Source organism: Macroventuria anomochaeta (assembly GCF_010093625.1).
Source record: "Macroventuria anomochaeta strain CBS 525.71 unplaced genomic scaffold BU25scaffold_3, whole genome shotgun sequence".
Classification (NCBI taxonomy): Eukaryota; Fungi; Ascomycota; class Dothideomycetes; order Pleosporales; family Didymellaceae; genus Macroventuria; species Macroventuria anomochaeta.
Genome location: NW_022985364.1, coordinates 787,006 through 801,493, shown reverse-complemented (window position 1 = coordinate 801,493; position 14,488 = coordinate 787,006). Strand labels below are relative to the sequence as shown.

General features: G+C 56.8%; 5 protein-coding genes across 5 annotated transcripts; 1 reads left to right on the top strand and 4 right to left on the bottom strand.

The window, feature by feature from the left end:
* Nucleotides 1-776: 776 nt before the first annotated feature.
* BU25DRAFT_436941 (DEAD-domain-containing protein) lies at nt 777-4,961 on the top strand (the record flags this gene model as incomplete). Its single annotated transcript, XM_033708977.1, has 4 exons — nt 777-1,124; nt 1,405-1,672; nt 1,807-2,262; nt 2,299-4,961. The coding sequence occupies 4 exons, from the start codon at nt 777-779 to the stop codon at nt 4,959-4,961; spliced, it is 3,735 nt and encodes a 1,244-aa protein (XP_033566354.1).
* Nucleotides 4,962-5,197: 236 nt separating this feature from the next.
* Nucleotides 5,198-8,328, bottom strand: BU25DRAFT_475411 (chloride channel-like protein 3). Its single transcript, XM_033710932.1, has 3 exons — nt 7,796-8,328; nt 6,884-7,741; nt 5,198-6,829 (listed from the first exon to the last, which is right to left on the bottom strand). Exons 1-3 carry the CDS (start codon nt 8,000-8,002, stop codon nt 5,435-5,437), a joined length of 2,460 nt encoding a protein of 819 aa, XP_033566353.1. The 5' UTR covers nt 8,003-8,328; the 3' UTR covers nt 5,198-5,434.
* A 15-nt stretch (nt 8,329-8,343) lies between these two features.
* On the bottom strand, nt 8,344-9,872 carry BU25DRAFT_406687 (uncharacterized protein). The gene is made up of 3 exons (XM_033705344.1): nt 9,227-9,872; nt 8,844-9,173; nt 8,344-8,786 (listed from the first exon to the last, which is right to left on the bottom strand). Exons 1-3 carry the CDS (start codon nt 9,755-9,757, stop codon nt 8,715-8,717), a joined length of 933 nt encoding a protein of 310 aa, XP_033566352.1. The 5' UTR covers nt 9,758-9,872; the 3' UTR covers nt 8,344-8,714.
* A 311-nt stretch (nt 9,873-10,183) lies between these two features.
* On the bottom strand, nt 10,184-11,596 carry BU25DRAFT_428078 (branched-chain amino acid aminotransferase II; the record flags this gene model as incomplete). Its single annotated transcript, XM_033708482.1, has 4 exons — nt 10,184-10,199; nt 10,251-10,949; nt 11,002-11,299; nt 11,353-11,596. 4 exons carry the CDS (start codon nt 11,594-11,596, stop codon nt 10,184-10,186), a joined length of 1,257 nt encoding a protein of 418 aa, XP_033566351.1.
* Nucleotides 11,597-12,073: 477 nt separating this feature from the next.
* BU25DRAFT_475397 (major facilitator superfamily) lies at nt 12,074-14,290 on the bottom strand (the record flags this gene model as incomplete). The annotated part of the gene is made up of 3 exons (XM_033710931.1): nt 13,375-14,290; nt 12,469-13,325; nt 12,074-12,420 (listed from the first exon to the last, which is right to left on the bottom strand). The coding sequence occupies exons 1-3, from the start codon at nt 13,992-13,994 to the stop codon at nt 12,074-12,076; spliced, it is 1,824 nt and encodes a 607-aa protein (XP_033566350.1). The 5' UTR covers nt 13,995-14,290.
* Nucleotides 14,291-14,488: the final 198 nt, after the last annotated feature.

Sequence of the window (14,488 nt, the reverse complement as noted above, 5' to 3'; positions counted from 1 at the left end):
TCTTCTTCGTCCTGATCCAGCCAAGCGTCCTGCTCGGCCTTGTCGGGGAGGTACTCGGGCGGTGGGTGGTAGGATGCTTCGTAGCCGGGCGGCGGCAGCTTGGGCGCGGCGATGTGCATTGAGCTGGCGTCGCGGGGCTTCTCGTCTGCCCAGACGTCGAAGGAGAACTGGTCCTCGTCTTCCTCCTCCTCGGGTGGCTTGTGTGGCGCAATGCGGCCCTCCCTGATCGCCTTGACGAGCTTCATGACGCGCTTTGCCTCGTGCTTGGAGGGGATGAAGCGACGCTTTGGCTCCGGTGCCGCGCTCAGCGGCATGATCTCCTGGTTGACGCCCGAGAAGTACGCGATCATGTCGGGGTAGGGGTCGTAACCGTCCTCGATGACCTCGTTCCGTGTGAGCTTCTTCAGCACGCTCAGCTCCTCGTCGCTCAGGTTCAGCGGCTTGCCCGTTGTGGGGTCGGTCAGACCAGTCCAGCCCTTGGGAATGTCGATGCTGTCGAGCAGAGCGTCCAACGCCTCACCCTTTGCGGGGCGCATGATCCTCTTGCCGTTGATGTCGTAGCCAATGTGCGGGTACTCGTCGTAGTAGGAGAGGTCGATGTTGCCGATCGTGTTGGTCTGCTCGGCGTCGGAGTCGTCGGATTCGTAGACGGGGTCGATCTCCTTGTACATGTAGCGCGTGTTGCCGTTGGCGTCCGTGTGGACTGTGTAGTTGGGCTTGAGGTGCTCGTCGTCTGCGTCCAGCTCGGGACCGGCAGCCGCGTCCAGGACCATCTCATGCGTCTGCTGCCCGCCCTTTCGCCTGAGCGGTGCGTCCGAAGTGTTGAGGTTGCGCATTTGCTCGCGGATGTCGTCCTCGTCGCCGTCGTCGTCCTCTTCGTCCTCGTCGGACAGACCCTCGATGATGCTGCTGGCGTCGGTGTCGTCCTCCTCGTCCTCCTCGTCCTCCTCGTCTTCCTCTCCGCTGCCGTCTTCCTCGTCTTCGGAATGCGACAGAATGCCGTCGAGAAGCCCGTCGCCCAGTTCGTTCTCGGACTCGCTCTCGGGCGGCGGCGGCGCCTCCTTGGCCACCGCTTTTCTCTTGCGCGGATTGGCAGGCATTTTGGCGGCAAGCGTGGTTGTGTCGTGCTCCACGAGCTCACTGCGCTTCCCAGAACTTTTTTGCGCGCCAAAAGTTCTGGCGGGTCCCAGCGCTAGCAGGGGCGGAGGACTAGCGCGGCTGGTAGCTGGCGGCTGTCTGTCCCCGACCTGCAACAAAACCTCGAACTGCATCCCCGCCGTCACCTCCGCACGCCGACGCCACAGTCCACTCGCCCGACCGCACGCCGGAGCACACACTGCGGGACACACACACACACACGCACACACACACACACACACACACACACACCACTCCGCATAATAGACAGTACTGTGCCTCGAGCCGCCATGGCGACGCGCCACGCTGATTCATCAAGGTACGACCGCGGTCGCTACTCTCCGCCCCGCCGCGACAGATCGAGGTCGCCAGCGCGACGCGACCGGTCACGGGACCGCTACAGCGACCGCTACGCCGGCAGCAGCAGGCGCGACGACCGCTACGGCGACCGGGACCGGGACAGAGGAGGGCGCGACCGCCGCCACGACCGAAGGGACCGCCGCCGCTCACGCTCGCCAGCAGGCCGCCGGGACAGGTCACGAGACCGCCGCGACGATCGATACCGGCGCGATGACAGGAGCCGCAGCCGCACCCGCGGAGACAGAGACCGCGACGACCGACGGCGGCGCTCCACATCACGCCGGCCCGGGTCGTCGACGGCCACCCCAGCACCAGAGGGCCGACGCGCCGACAGGCTGAGCTCCGTCTCCCGTGACGAGAAGAAGGAGCCAGAGAAGCAGCAGGAAGACAAGCAGGCGGCGCGCGCAGCCAAGCTGGCAGAGTGGAAGAAGCGCAACGCGGAGCGTCTGGCAAAGGAGAAGGGGGGCGACCCGCCCAGCGCTGTGGCCTCACCCGCCATCACTGCACCCTCGACGCCCACTGCCACTGCTGCAGCGCCAACAACGGCAGCAACGGCAGCAACGCCAACAACGGCAACAGCGGCAACAACTGCAGCACCGCTGGCGAGCGAGAGCACAGAAGAACCTGCCAAGGCCAAAGCACCCGTGAAGAGCGCTACTGAGAAACTCAAGCAGAAGCAACCCGAGAAGTCCACTTTCAAGCTCGACGAGTCGGCAGCTGCACGACCGCTCGCAGCCAAGCCCGCCGGCAGGCCCGTCACTACCAGTGAGTCTTTGCTCCATGGCTCTCTCTCCCATCCAGTGTTAACCAGCGCAGAACCTGCCGTTGCCCAGCAAGGCAAGACGAACGGTAACATTGGCGCCTTCGGGCTGAAGACCAAGAACGCGCTAGACGAGACAGAGACAACGAAGAAGGCCTTCCTCGAAGACGACTCCGACACCGGCAAGCGAAAGTTCCAAGCGCTCCCAGCCTTTGCACCCATTGACCATGCTGACGCGCTCCCGGACGCCGACGAAGAAGAAGACGGAACTGCCTTGGACGATATGGGCAGTGACGACGAGGAGAACAACGCCCAGCTACAGGCTCAGCTTGAGAAGCGCCGCGCCGAGATTGCTGCCAACGAGGACTCCACCATGGAAGAAGCGCCGGCGGCCGAGGAGACCGTTGACAAGATGGAGGTTGACGAAACTGCAGGCGCTGAAGAAGACGAGATCGATCCTCTCGATGCCTTCATGGCTGACCTGGCCGAGCCTGCGCCAAGTCGGTCAGCTCCCCAGGGCACAGCCATGTTCAACGACGACCTCGAGCCCGAGCAAACGTCGGTCGAAGCCCAAGATCTGCTCGCCATGAGCGCACACAAGAAGAAGAAGAAGGAAGCGCCCGTCATCGACCACGACAAAGTTGAGTACGAGCCATTCCGTAAAAACTTCTACACTGAGCCCTCCGAAGTCTCTGCCATGACGCCAGAAGAAGTCGCCGATCTCAGACACGAAATGGACGGCATCAAGGTGAAGCCCGACGACGTGCCTCGTCCCGTCACCAAGTGGGCGCAGATGGGTCTGCTCCAGGCCACCATGGACGTCTTCCAGAAGGTGCGCTACGACAGGCCGACTTCCATCCAAGCACAAGCCATTCCCATCGCTGAATCAGGTCGTGATCTTATCGGTGTCGCCAAGACAGGTTCCGGCAAGACGCTTGGTTTCGGCATCCCGATGATCCGTCACATCTTAGATCAGCGCCCACTGAAGCCCTCTGACGGTCCTATTGGGTTGATCCTAGCGCCCACACGAGAGCTGTCCCTGCAAATCAAGAACGAGCTGAAGCCGTTCCTCAAGGCCTCCGGCATCAAGATTGAGTGTGCGTATGGCGGAGAGCCCATCTCCGATCAGATTGCTATGATCAAGCGCGGTGGCATTCACGTCCTCTGTGCTACTCCTGGACGTCTCATTGATCTGCTGCAGAGCAACTCAGGTCGAGTCCTTAGCTTTAGGCGTATAACGTACGTTATCCTTGATGAGGCTGACCGTATGTTCGATATGGGCTTCGAGCCGCAGGTTATGAAGATCCTTGCAAACGTTCGCCCTGATCGCCAAACCATCCTCTTCTCTGCTACGTTCCCGAAGAACATGGCTGCCTTGGCGCGAAAGGCGCTCAACAAGCCCGCCGAAGTCATCATCGGTGGTCGCAGTAAGGTCGCGCCTGAGATTATGCAAATCATCTCGCTCGTGCAACCCTCGTATGAAAAGAAGATTATGAAGCTGCTTCTGCATCTTGGACAGCTGTTCGCCGAGGACGAGAACGCGCAAGTGCTCATCTTCACTGAAAAGCAAGAGACGGCCGAGGATCTCCTTTCGAAGCTGATCAAGGCTAAATACTCCTCAGTCAACACGATTCATGGCGCCAAGGATCAACAAGATCGCAACGAAGCCATCAACGACTTCAAGCAGGGTGTCCTCTCCGTTCTCATCGCCACCTCTGTCGCTGCTCGTGGTCTCGACGTACCAGGCTTGGCTATGGTCTTCAACTTTGACTGCCCAACACACTTGGAAGACTACGTCCACCGCTGCGGCCGCACAGGTCGCGCAGGCAACAAGGGCACGGCCATCACTCTGCTCGAGAACCCAGGCCAAGAGCGCTTCGCTGTCCACATCGTAAAGGCCCTCAAGGAGAGCGACACCGCTGTCCCCGAAGAAGTCCAGAAAATGGCAGACACCTTCCTCGAAAAAGCCAAAGCGGGCACAGAGAAATTCTTCGGCGGCTTCGGCGGCAAAGGCCTCGACCGCCTCGACGCCGCCCGCGCGCTCGAAAAGAAGCGCGAGAAACGCGCCCACAAGGTCGAAGGCGAGGAAGACTCTGACGAAGAATCCGAACTCCCCGCGCTCAAGAAGCCCGAAGTCGCCGGCCCGGGCATCGTCAAGGCTTCCGACGCGTCCGCCGCCAAGGCCGAAGAAGACCAGCCCGTCTGGATGAAACTCCTGAACTCCAAGATCGTGGTCCAGAAAACCGAACGCCCGGACGCGTCCAGCTCCGGCAAGCCCATGAGCGCAAAGGAACGCGCGCTCGCGGCTGCAAACAAGGTCGACGGCCGTCTGAGCAAGAAGGGCATGATCCACGCCGGCCAGCCCATCGACAACAAGGGCCCGGACGCCGGCTTGTACCACAGCACCATCGAGATCAACGATTTCCCGCAAAAGGCGCGCTGGGCGGTCACGAACCGCACCAACGTCGCCAAGATCCTGGAGAACACGGGTGTCAGTATTACGACCAAGGGCACGTTTTACGGCCCCGGCAAGGAGCCGGGAGAGCTGGATTTGCCCAAGCTGTATATCCTGGTCGAGGGCGATACGGAGAATGTCGTTACGCAGGCCATGATGGAACTCACGCGACTGCTGCGCGAGGGCACGATTGCGGCCGAGGATGCGTCTGCTGTGAGGGGACCGACGGGGCGGTACAACGTTGTCTGAGGCCTGTAGGTCCGTTGCGCGCTCTCTATCTGGCTCTCTATCTGTCTCTACATTGGACACGTTGCATAGGTATAGTTCTGGTCTCTTGGTATGAAGGGTGGATGGTGGAGAAGTTGAACCGAAGGGCTCAAGGGTTTGCAACAAGCTACCGCGGCAGATGTGGAAATCGTAAGTACTACCCTATACCCCGTCAGCAATACCTCTGATCACCACCGCCCAGTCCCAGGTCCTCGGTGCTCCTCATTGACAGCTCGGCGAACATACAGCGGCCCATTCAGACATACGGCAGAACGTCCAACTTGTTGTTCCCGGTCATGGTATTGCAGGATGGGGTAAGTACTTGATAGTCATGTATGTTCATAGCAATGAATCGCATCATGTACATGTTAGGGTAACTCGATGTTCCCGTCTGTCTCCATGCTCGTTGTTTGTACTGTCGATAGCTCTCCAGATAGCTCTCCAGGATGAGCTTCTTATCCACCTACTCCCTCCTTTAGCCCCTCAACAAAGCCAACCAACCGTTTCTTGATCACCACCCCGACCAGCGCTCCCGTCCCCTCCTCAGTAACACACAAGTACCGCAACCCGAGCTTTGCAAACATCTCCACCGCATACTCCAGCGGCGCCTCGCTGCAAATCGTTAACGGCGTGCGGTCCACGAACGGACTCAGATCGACCTCGACACTATCTGGCGGTACTTCGTCTACGGCGTGGCCGAGCAGGCGGACATTGAAGTCTTGCTGAGAGTGAGACGATGGTATGGAGGGCGCGAGGTTCTCGAGGCCGAAAGTGAGTTCGGACTGGGAGATGTAGCCCTGTAGGACGGGGACAGTGGAGGGGGAGTGGGTTTGTACGAGGACGAGGCCGGCGTCGATGAGTCCGCGCTTCTGTAGCCGGTCCAACTTCTGCCGCAAGAGCGAGCGGGACACTGTGTTTTCGGCCGGGACGTGGACAGTGACATCCTCCATCGTCTTCCTCGGCGGAACCAACACGCCGACCCTCATCCCCTTCTTACGCACTCTCTGCAGCGCCACGTCAGGGTCTAGGAACGGATGTCCCAGCACCGTCTGCGCAAGATCGTACACGCCTTCCGCACTGATGGCGTCCGCGACCCATTTCGCCACGAGAATGGCCAACATGCTCGGCACTACGTACTCCAGCTGGCCCGTGAGCTCGAACATGATGACCGCGAGGCTGATCGTCATGCGACTCACACCCGCCAAGAAGGCTGCTGCGCCGACGAGCGCGAAGATACCCGGTGAGACGTCGTTGGGCGTGTACGGTAACAGATAGCCTACCAGGCGGCCAAACAGTGCGCCGGCGTCGAGAGCGGGGATGATGACGCCCGAGGGGACTTTGCAGCCGAATGTGATGATTGTGAGGACGAGTTTGGTGAGGGTGCCGTGGAGTAGCCAGCCTACGTAGGCCCAGTTAGTTGTGGCTGTGTGCGATTCGTGGATGCAGATGAAGGAGTGGGCGGATGCGGAGTCTTTGCAGTCGACGAGGACGGTTTTGATGATGATATCGCCCGGCTCGCGGGTAAGTGGGTTGGGAAACTGGAGAAGAGCGGTTGCTAGCACGACGATGCCGACTTCGAAGACCGGATTCTCCTTGATCAGGGGTATGCGCCGGAAGTACCGGCTCCAGATGAAGTTGAGCTTGCAGAAGAGACCGCCGAAGACGCCGCCCGCGACACCGAGCAGTGTGAAGACGAGGTAGTGCACCGACTCGTACTCGGTGCCGTACTTGGTCTCGAAGAGGACAAGCTTGCCTGTGCCGGTTGGGTTGAGTTGTTTGAGAACAATGGCCGCAGTCAGACTGCAGAGAAACGCCCGCCACAAGACTTTACGCGGGAAGTAGGTGCTGATCTAAAGATCATCAGTGATGGATGAAAAAAAAAGGCACTCTGGAGAGTACAATACCTCTTCATAGCTGAACAAGACGCCTCCAATCGGGGCGCCAAAGGCTACACTCAAGCCGCTAGAACACCCTGCACTCAGCAGCTCGCGCATCTTCCTCCCGTTGTCTTTGTATTTTGGGAAGCGCATACCCACCAGATAAGAAAGACACGTTGATATGTGTACGAACGGTCCTTCTTTTCCAAGACACATTCCCGTGCTCACAGCGAAGACCGCACCAAAGGCTTTGACGATAAGGACCCGAAGCGACAGGAACGATGGAATAGAGAAGCCGCTCAGGATGGTCTTGATCTCGGGTATCCCGCTACCAGCGGCCATGTACATGACCTTTCCGCCTCCTGAGTTCGGTGAGGGTGCAGGAATTCGTACACTGGTCGGGACGTGAGAACCGTCTGGCTTCGCTATCGGTGGAGAGCAAGGTCGCTCACTGGAATCTTCTGCGGAGGGTAGCTGACTCCTTGTCAGTAACGTTGCGCTCGAGCTGATGGTGCCAAAGACGAGCGCCAGTGCAACGTAGATTGCAAAGCTCCTGGCGTAGTTGTCCGACCAGGCGTGCCACTCATCGCAATCGGACTCAGCGCTACCACTTCCGGTAAGCAGACGGATTCTTGACGTTGAAGTAACTAATGTGCTTTGCCGACAACAGTTCTCCCGACTCTTCCAGGCGTTGGTGCTGCAGTAACCCATCTTCCAATCCGCGACCGTAGCTACAGCGATGTCGACCAGAAAAGCAACACCAGCCGTTAGAGCGCCAATGATGACCACAGCGATCCATCCTGAGTACGCATCAAAAAGCGAGAGAAACTTGTAGCGCAGTCCAGGGAGGGAGTTGATGTGGCGGAAGCGATATGAATCTTGGACCTGTTTGAGTCAGCACGCGGCTATTCGAGACAATCTGACCGGCAAGAACCATACAAGATCATGGAGCCAGTCAATTGTGGTGTAGTCGTTGTACGGCAGGCGCTCGCCGACTGTGCTGTCGACCAGTTGCTGTTCCTCTTTAGACAGAGTCGAGGATATTGCAGAGGCTGTCTCTAGATGTTGCTCATGCTGTCGTTGAGATAATCGAGGGTTGTGCAAAAGTGGAGTTCGTTCGTTCCCAGCCTCTAGATCCGAAGGCATGGTTCAAGGCTATGCTGCGGTCAGGTAGCGTGAAGGATGCCCCGAACATGGCTGCGACCTGTTCAGTAGATATGGTCTCGAGGATAGAAAGCCACACGTATGCACAGTAACGCTGCCGTATCTCTCTAGGTTTCGCTTATCAACCGCGGAGCAAGACTCTGCTAGGATTTGACCTGGGGAAGCTCATGGTAATGGTCCAGAATGCTGAGGTTTTGATTTGGAGAGATAAGGAAGCGTGGGGAGGCGTCGAGTATCCGATGTGATAGGCGCAGATCGCGTACGCAACGCTAGCCAAAATAGCATGAACAGAGGTGCGCCGTCCAAGGTGCAGCAATAGCGACTAGAAATATTGGTAGAGAAATAGCCTTAGAAGAAGGGTATCCTGAGTAAGTCAATACAAATGCACCAGGTTCGAACGAGCATTGAGAACAATTGGGGAATACAAGCAGAGCTACAGTACCATATCCTTACAGACGTCATGCGAGACAGGAACAATTACGCTCTGATTGCCAGACCAGATGCGCCAGAGGACCATAGAAAGATGACTGAACCGCCGTCTAGGCCAAAGTACATCGATAATGTCACATGTGAGCGCCAGCTCAATCCGTCCAACCCGTCCAACCACCGATCCAAAGATATCAAGGAACCAAGGAAAAGCCGTGCAAAGAACGTATCAAGTCGGTGCTGCTAGAACAGCTTTACGCCTTACGGCTCACGCCTTAGCTTGAGCAGCTTGCTCACGGAGGTACCTCTGCTTCTCGGCCGCAGCCTGGTCTTCGAATCGCTGGTGTCTGTATTAGCATATGCCCACTACATCAACACATAGATGGAGATAACATACCCTCTTCTCATCGGCACTCAGCGCCTTCCACTCGCCAGCAATTAGCTTAGCCCTCTCGGCAATGGCAATGCTCTTGAAATCCGAGCTCGCTTGGCGTTCAGCGAAGAAGAAGGACCAAGCAGTTTGCGCGCGCTTCACCTGGCGCTCGTCCACAATGAGCTGAGTGTGGCCAGGTTTGGCGTTGCCCTTGAGCTTGCCTGCGAGCTTCCTCCTGAGCAGATTGCGCGCGTTGTTGGCAATGCGGATCTGGTCGGGCGTGTGCGACTCAACCCAGGCCTTGTACTCGGCAGCGCGGGCTTCGTTGCGCTCAGCGGCTAAGTGGTTCCATTTCTGTGTAGGGCGTCAGTAGGTGATGTTGGTGGATGTGGGGGAACGAGGGGTACCTCGTGCTCAGTGGGCGTGATGTTCTTCCATGCTGTTGCGTTCTCACCCAACTCGTCCCGGGCCTGCTTCTTGAGGCCCTTCAGGCTCTCTGCAAGATAGACGTTGAAAGCTGAAAGCGAGTTTCGGGAGACGGGCTCCCTCAGCGCAAGCTCCCTCAGTCTGGAGATGACCTTCTTCTCCTTCTCTTCGTCTGTGAGCACCTTCTTCGCCTTCTTGACTGGCTTCTTGGGGGCAGCCTCCTTCTTGGCCTTCTTTGGTGCAGCCTTCTTCGTGGTGGTCGTCTTCTTCACAGACTTGCCCGCGGCTGCCTTCGCCTTGACGGCCTTCTTGACCGTCTCGGTGGGCTCCTTTGCGGCCTTGGTGGTGACATATGAGCGGATCTGGATCTGGGACACGTGCGACAGAGTGCGGAGAGGCAGAGCATAGCCGGTGCGGGCAGTGTGGACAAGAGTCGCGAGCTTGGGCAGGTCGTGTGTAGCTTGTTTGGGCACCTCGGCCGCCAAGCGGCAGAGCGCGCCGCGGGCCAGCATCGCGAGGTGTGTGGTCGCGTTGACGTGTGTGTTGTCTCACGGAGGGTTTGACGGGCGGCGGCTGTGCGGTTGGCGGGCAATTGGGTGAGCAGAGAGTTGTGTGGTCCGGATTCAGAGCTCCCAAAGCGGGTGGTTGGCAGCTGGCCCGCTTATGCAAGGGCAGGCCAAGCCAAGAGTCAGTCACCTCACAACAACGCTATTGGCGTGACGCCATAGGGCAAAGATAATAAGCGTTCCCAGTTGCATGCTGTAATCAAAACAATCGCCAGGCCGTTGTGAAGAACACCGCCTATACACAGCTCTACATGATGTATACACAAAACAGACGCGTCCGCCGTTTGCCAGATGGTCCACATCATCATAAGTTAACATAGCTTTTGCAAATGGCCGCCAGGGAGTAACTTGAGATGGATAACAGCATGTCGATTAGACGACCTTGTAGCTGTTGCAGAGTTAGCAGTGCACACTATCACGCATGAGGGTATCATCTTACCTCCAGGGGTGGTCCTCGTCGCCGTACTGAATAGCCTCCATCCATTCCTTCATCTGGAGCGCAATCGGTCCAGCCTCAACATGGTCCTCAAGACCGCAGTCAACGAGACGGCCCTTCCAGCTGATCTTGCGCACAGGGCTGACAATCGCAGCAGTGCCAGCGCCGAAGATCTCCATCATGCGGCCCTCGTCGGTCGCATCAGCGATGTCCTTCATTGTGAACTTCTTCTCGAGGACCTTCCAGCCCTTGGGCTCGAGGCGCTCCCTCGCAAGACCCAGAATCGAGTCTCGTGTGACACCCTCAAGGATCGTTCCGTCGAGCGGTGCAGTCAGCAGCTCAGGCTGGCCAGTCTCCTTGTTCTTGATCGCGGCGAAAAGGTTCATGGTGCCGACTTCGGTGACGTACTCCTCCTCGCCGAACAACCAGAGGTTCTGGTGGAAGCCACGGCTGGCGGCCTGCATCTGTGGGACAATGCAGGGCGCGTAGTTGGCACCAAGCTTCTTGTCTCCAACACCGCCAGGCCATGCGCGCACAGCGTAATCGGTTGCCTCGAGCGACACAGCCTTGAAGCCTGTGGGGTAGTAGGGGCCGACGGGCGATGCGATAACGTAAAGGAGCGCGGATGCGGGAGGGCCGACACCGAGAGTGCGCTGGGTTCCAATCATGGTCGGGCGCAGGTAGAGCGAGTATCCGCGTGTGCTGCAGTGCTGTCAGCTTTTCTCTAATCTCGACATCCATCATCGTAGCTTACTCAGGGATGAAGCGTGCATCCTCCTTGACGAACTTGCCAATGAGATCGATCATCGCATCTGGGTCGAAGTTTGGCAGCGCAATACGTGCTGAAGACTTGTTGAGACGAGCCATGTTCTTGTCCGGCCTGAACAGTCTGATGTTACCGCTCTTGTCCTTGTAGGCCTTCATGCCCTCGAAGCACTCGAATGCATAGTGGAACACGCAGGTCGCCGGGTCGAGACTCAGGTTCTGGTACGGTGTGATGCGCGCTGGTAGCCATCCTTCTGAAGCTGTCCATTCGAGCGAGAGCATGTGATCTGTGATACTCGATTAGCTACCTATACAGCTATGACGCAGCTGGAGCTTCTACCTGTGAAGTTGCGGCCAAAGATAAGGTCCTCCGGGGGCAACAAGTCCTTCGGCGAAGTCGTCCTTGTGATGCTGAGTTTTGTCGGGTCAACATCCTGAATCTTGTTGCCGACGGAGGCATCAGCATGAATGCTGTACGGTCGCTGAGTCCGACATCGCAGCGATGCGCTGAGCGGTGCAGCTGTCGAGCGGAAGGCGCAATTGGAGAGCGAGGAAAGCAATCGAGAGGACCGTTGCTGCAACATGGTGATGTGAGTGTTGCAGGACTGGAGACGGAAGTGTAGGGATTAAGAGCGTCGGTGGAGTTGACTGTCCTCGAAATGTTGCAGGGTTCATCAACCGACAGTGACCGCTTCGGCTTTTTGCCTGCCGCTAACGGCCTCGAAGTCATTGGCCCTTCATCGACCACTCCCTGGAAACTCTCCGATGTCCGCAATCCGCAGGGCGCGGCCTGAGTAACGTTGATGACGGATAGCGGAGGGTATTCACGTCACCGTATTCACGTCACCGTATTCACAGTCATCTGAAGAGCATTGAGTCAATGCTAAGGCGCGCTGCTTACAGAGCCCTAACGGGCAGAGAAACGCGAAGGAGTAACTCGAACAATTATGGTTACTACTAACAAAGTCATCTACGAAGTAGATGTGGTATCAATTGAACTAACAGTTCAAGGCTGTGATATATCCTACCTCTCTTTCCAATGTTTCTCCTGTTTCGAACCCTTACTCTTGGGATAACTCCTCTACCTCCGCCGCAGCCGGCTTGGGGAAGGTTGGCGCATAAGCGCTTTTCTCCCTGATCTTTGCACCTCTGAAGTAGAACCACACAGGTACAGGAATCAACAATACGGCGAGAATGCCGAGCATAGTGGAGGCCCACTGAATGCCCATACCCTCGAACATCTGGCGTGCGAAGAGAGGGAATGCAGCTCCACACAAGCTACGCAGGAACGTGTTGGCGGCGATGGCAGACGCAGCGAACATGAGGTATGCATCGACGAGGTAGTTGAGCGCTTGGAGAAAGATAGCGAGGAGGCCGAAACCGGTGAGTATACCAGAAATGGTGGGGACTGGATATGGTCAGTAAACAGGTGGCACAAATGAGCTGGAATATGTACCGATCCAGTGAATGTTAGGGTTGTATCCTGTCCAACCAAACCAGAAAAGACCAACCGCAAAGCACGCACCTCCAACGATAACTTCCGGCAGACGCCACTCAGGGATGGGAATGTTATTGTTTGCAGCGAGCTTCTTTTGGTATCCTGGCTGGCGCGCGAATATCAGAGTACCAGCAAGCAGCTGACCAATAATCATACCAAAGAACGGAAGGCCTCCAACACCGAGGTTCATACCGTGGACACCCTGGAATACCAATGGGTAGGCCGTAAGGAAGAGGTAAAGCAGTCCGTAGATGAAAGCCATATAGATGCTCAGAAGCAGCACAATGCGCTCAGTGACCAACATCTTGAGCGGCCTGGAGAAGTTCTTCTCGATGAGCTCCATGAAGTCAATCTCGATTTCCTCTTGTTTGGCGTGGATGCCCCAATTCTTAGTCCGGCGACGCAGCTCAGCAGCTTTGCTGACGAGGATCTGGGGTGGGTAGGACTCGGAAAGGAAAAGCAGGTTGCAGGCAAAGCAGAAGAAACCCATAAAGGATACAATGTACTCTGTCCAGCGGTAGCCGAGGTCAGACATGACGATGAAGCCACCGATAAAGGGTGCCATAAGCGGGCCGGTGAAGACAGTCATGGAGAAGATAGTGATGGCCATTCCACGAGTGCGATTGTCGAACATGTCAGAGAAGACGGCGGCGACACAAGTGAGAGGACAAGCTCCAAAAAAGCCACTGAAAAATCGACAGATTAGTAGAGTCTGTAGATCCTTGGATACTGCGACTGAGATGTTGAAGATGGAGAAACCAAAAGAGGCAATAACGAGCGGTAGTCGTCGACCCTTCAGCTCAGAGAAAGGCGCCCTGTACGATATCAGTATAACGCTACATTTGTGTTGACGGGTGTGCTCACCATAGGATAGGACCTGTTGCAAACCCAAGAACGTAGAGCGAGGTCGCAAGTGTCGCAACAACGGATCCGACACCATAGATCTGCGCAATAGCCCCCGTCGCACTCGAGATAATACTCGAACCGAACGCAGCCGTAAGGGTTGTGAAGCCGAGCATAGCAGCGGTCACAAGCTTCTTCTTCAACGGCCAGTTCTGGGCATGCAAAGGATCGTCATGCCCATCGAATTCCACAACATACGCCTCGCGCTCCGGTAGTGGTGGTGGGTACGGCTTCCCTGCTCCAAAGGCTGGCAACGGTTTCCTACTCATCCTACTTCGTAAGCTGGCACCTACTGTTCCAGAGTGTTGGCTGCGCTGAGTGTGAATTCGGCTCAAGGCTGTCTCGTGGCGCTCAAGTTCTGTACCAGTGTCGCGTTGTGTGGGTACGCGAGACATGGCAGCCTCGCGCTCGATGTCTGACGCTTCCGAGGATGATGTGGAGGAGCTTGATACTGTGGATGTTCGCGCAATCTGTTCATGTCTTTCTTCCTTCTCTGGATCCACGACTGGAGGTCCGAAACGATCTGGGCTGGCATCCTTCTCTGCGTTCTCGATGTACTTGTCAACGTTAGACTCGACCATGTTGATTGTTATGCGTCGCAATCGGTACGCTCGAGCGACTGATCTTCAGGATGATCGATAGATAACGATCAAGACCGCAGGGTGCAAGGGCGCAGATAGTAATATAACCTTCTGACCACCCCTTGAGTCCGGTAAAGTCCAGAGCTAGCGGGTGTCCGCGCTTCTGTTCGGGCACCAAGAAAATGCGATGGTGGGTCAGCTCTAACTTCCAGGAGGCGATCGTACAAAATTCTAAGATTGGAAACAGAGAAGTGGCAGTGATAGGATCTTATGGGAAACGATAGAAATGAATTGTTGGTCTCGAATGTTCTGAGCGAATGGTGATGTTATTTCAAGAGAACAAAAGCGAATGCGCCTGCAGTGACGTAGGGCAAGGTTAAGCTTTTTGATAAGGATTAAGCTTAGCTCGGTCGGAACGGAATGGATGACTGCTTCCGTGGGGCGTGATAGGGAGCGAGCTCGAGAATTGCAGGCTCCACTAATACCGGATTGAT

Excerpts from the sequence above, each read along its gene's own strand:
- BU25DRAFT_475411 (XM_033710932.1), bottom strand. The coding sequence starts at position 8,002 with ATGCCTTCGGATCTAGAGGCTGGGAACGAACGAACTCCACTTTTGCAC. Across the intron at positions 7,742-7,795 it reads TTGACTGGCTCCATGATCTT|GTCCAAGATTCATATCGCTT; the intron begins GTATGGTTCTTG and ends TGACTCAAACAG. Across the intron at positions 6,830-6,883 it reads TCTTGTTCAGCTATGAAGAG|ATCAGCACCTACTTCCCGCG; the intron begins GTATTGTACTCT and ends GATGATCTTTAG.
- BU25DRAFT_406687 (XM_033705344.1), bottom strand. The coding sequence starts at position 9,757 with ATGCTGGCCCGCGGCGCGCTCTGCCGCTTGGCGGCCGAGGTGCCCAAA. Across the intron at positions 9,174-9,226 it reads TCACGCCCACTGAGCACGAG|AAATGGAACCACTTAGCCGC; the intron begins GTACCCCTCGTT and ends CGCCCTACACAG. Across the intron at positions 8,787-8,843 it reads TGAGTGCCGATGAGAAGAGG|CGATTCGAAGACCAGGCTGC; the intron begins GTATGTTATCTC and ends TACAGACACCAG.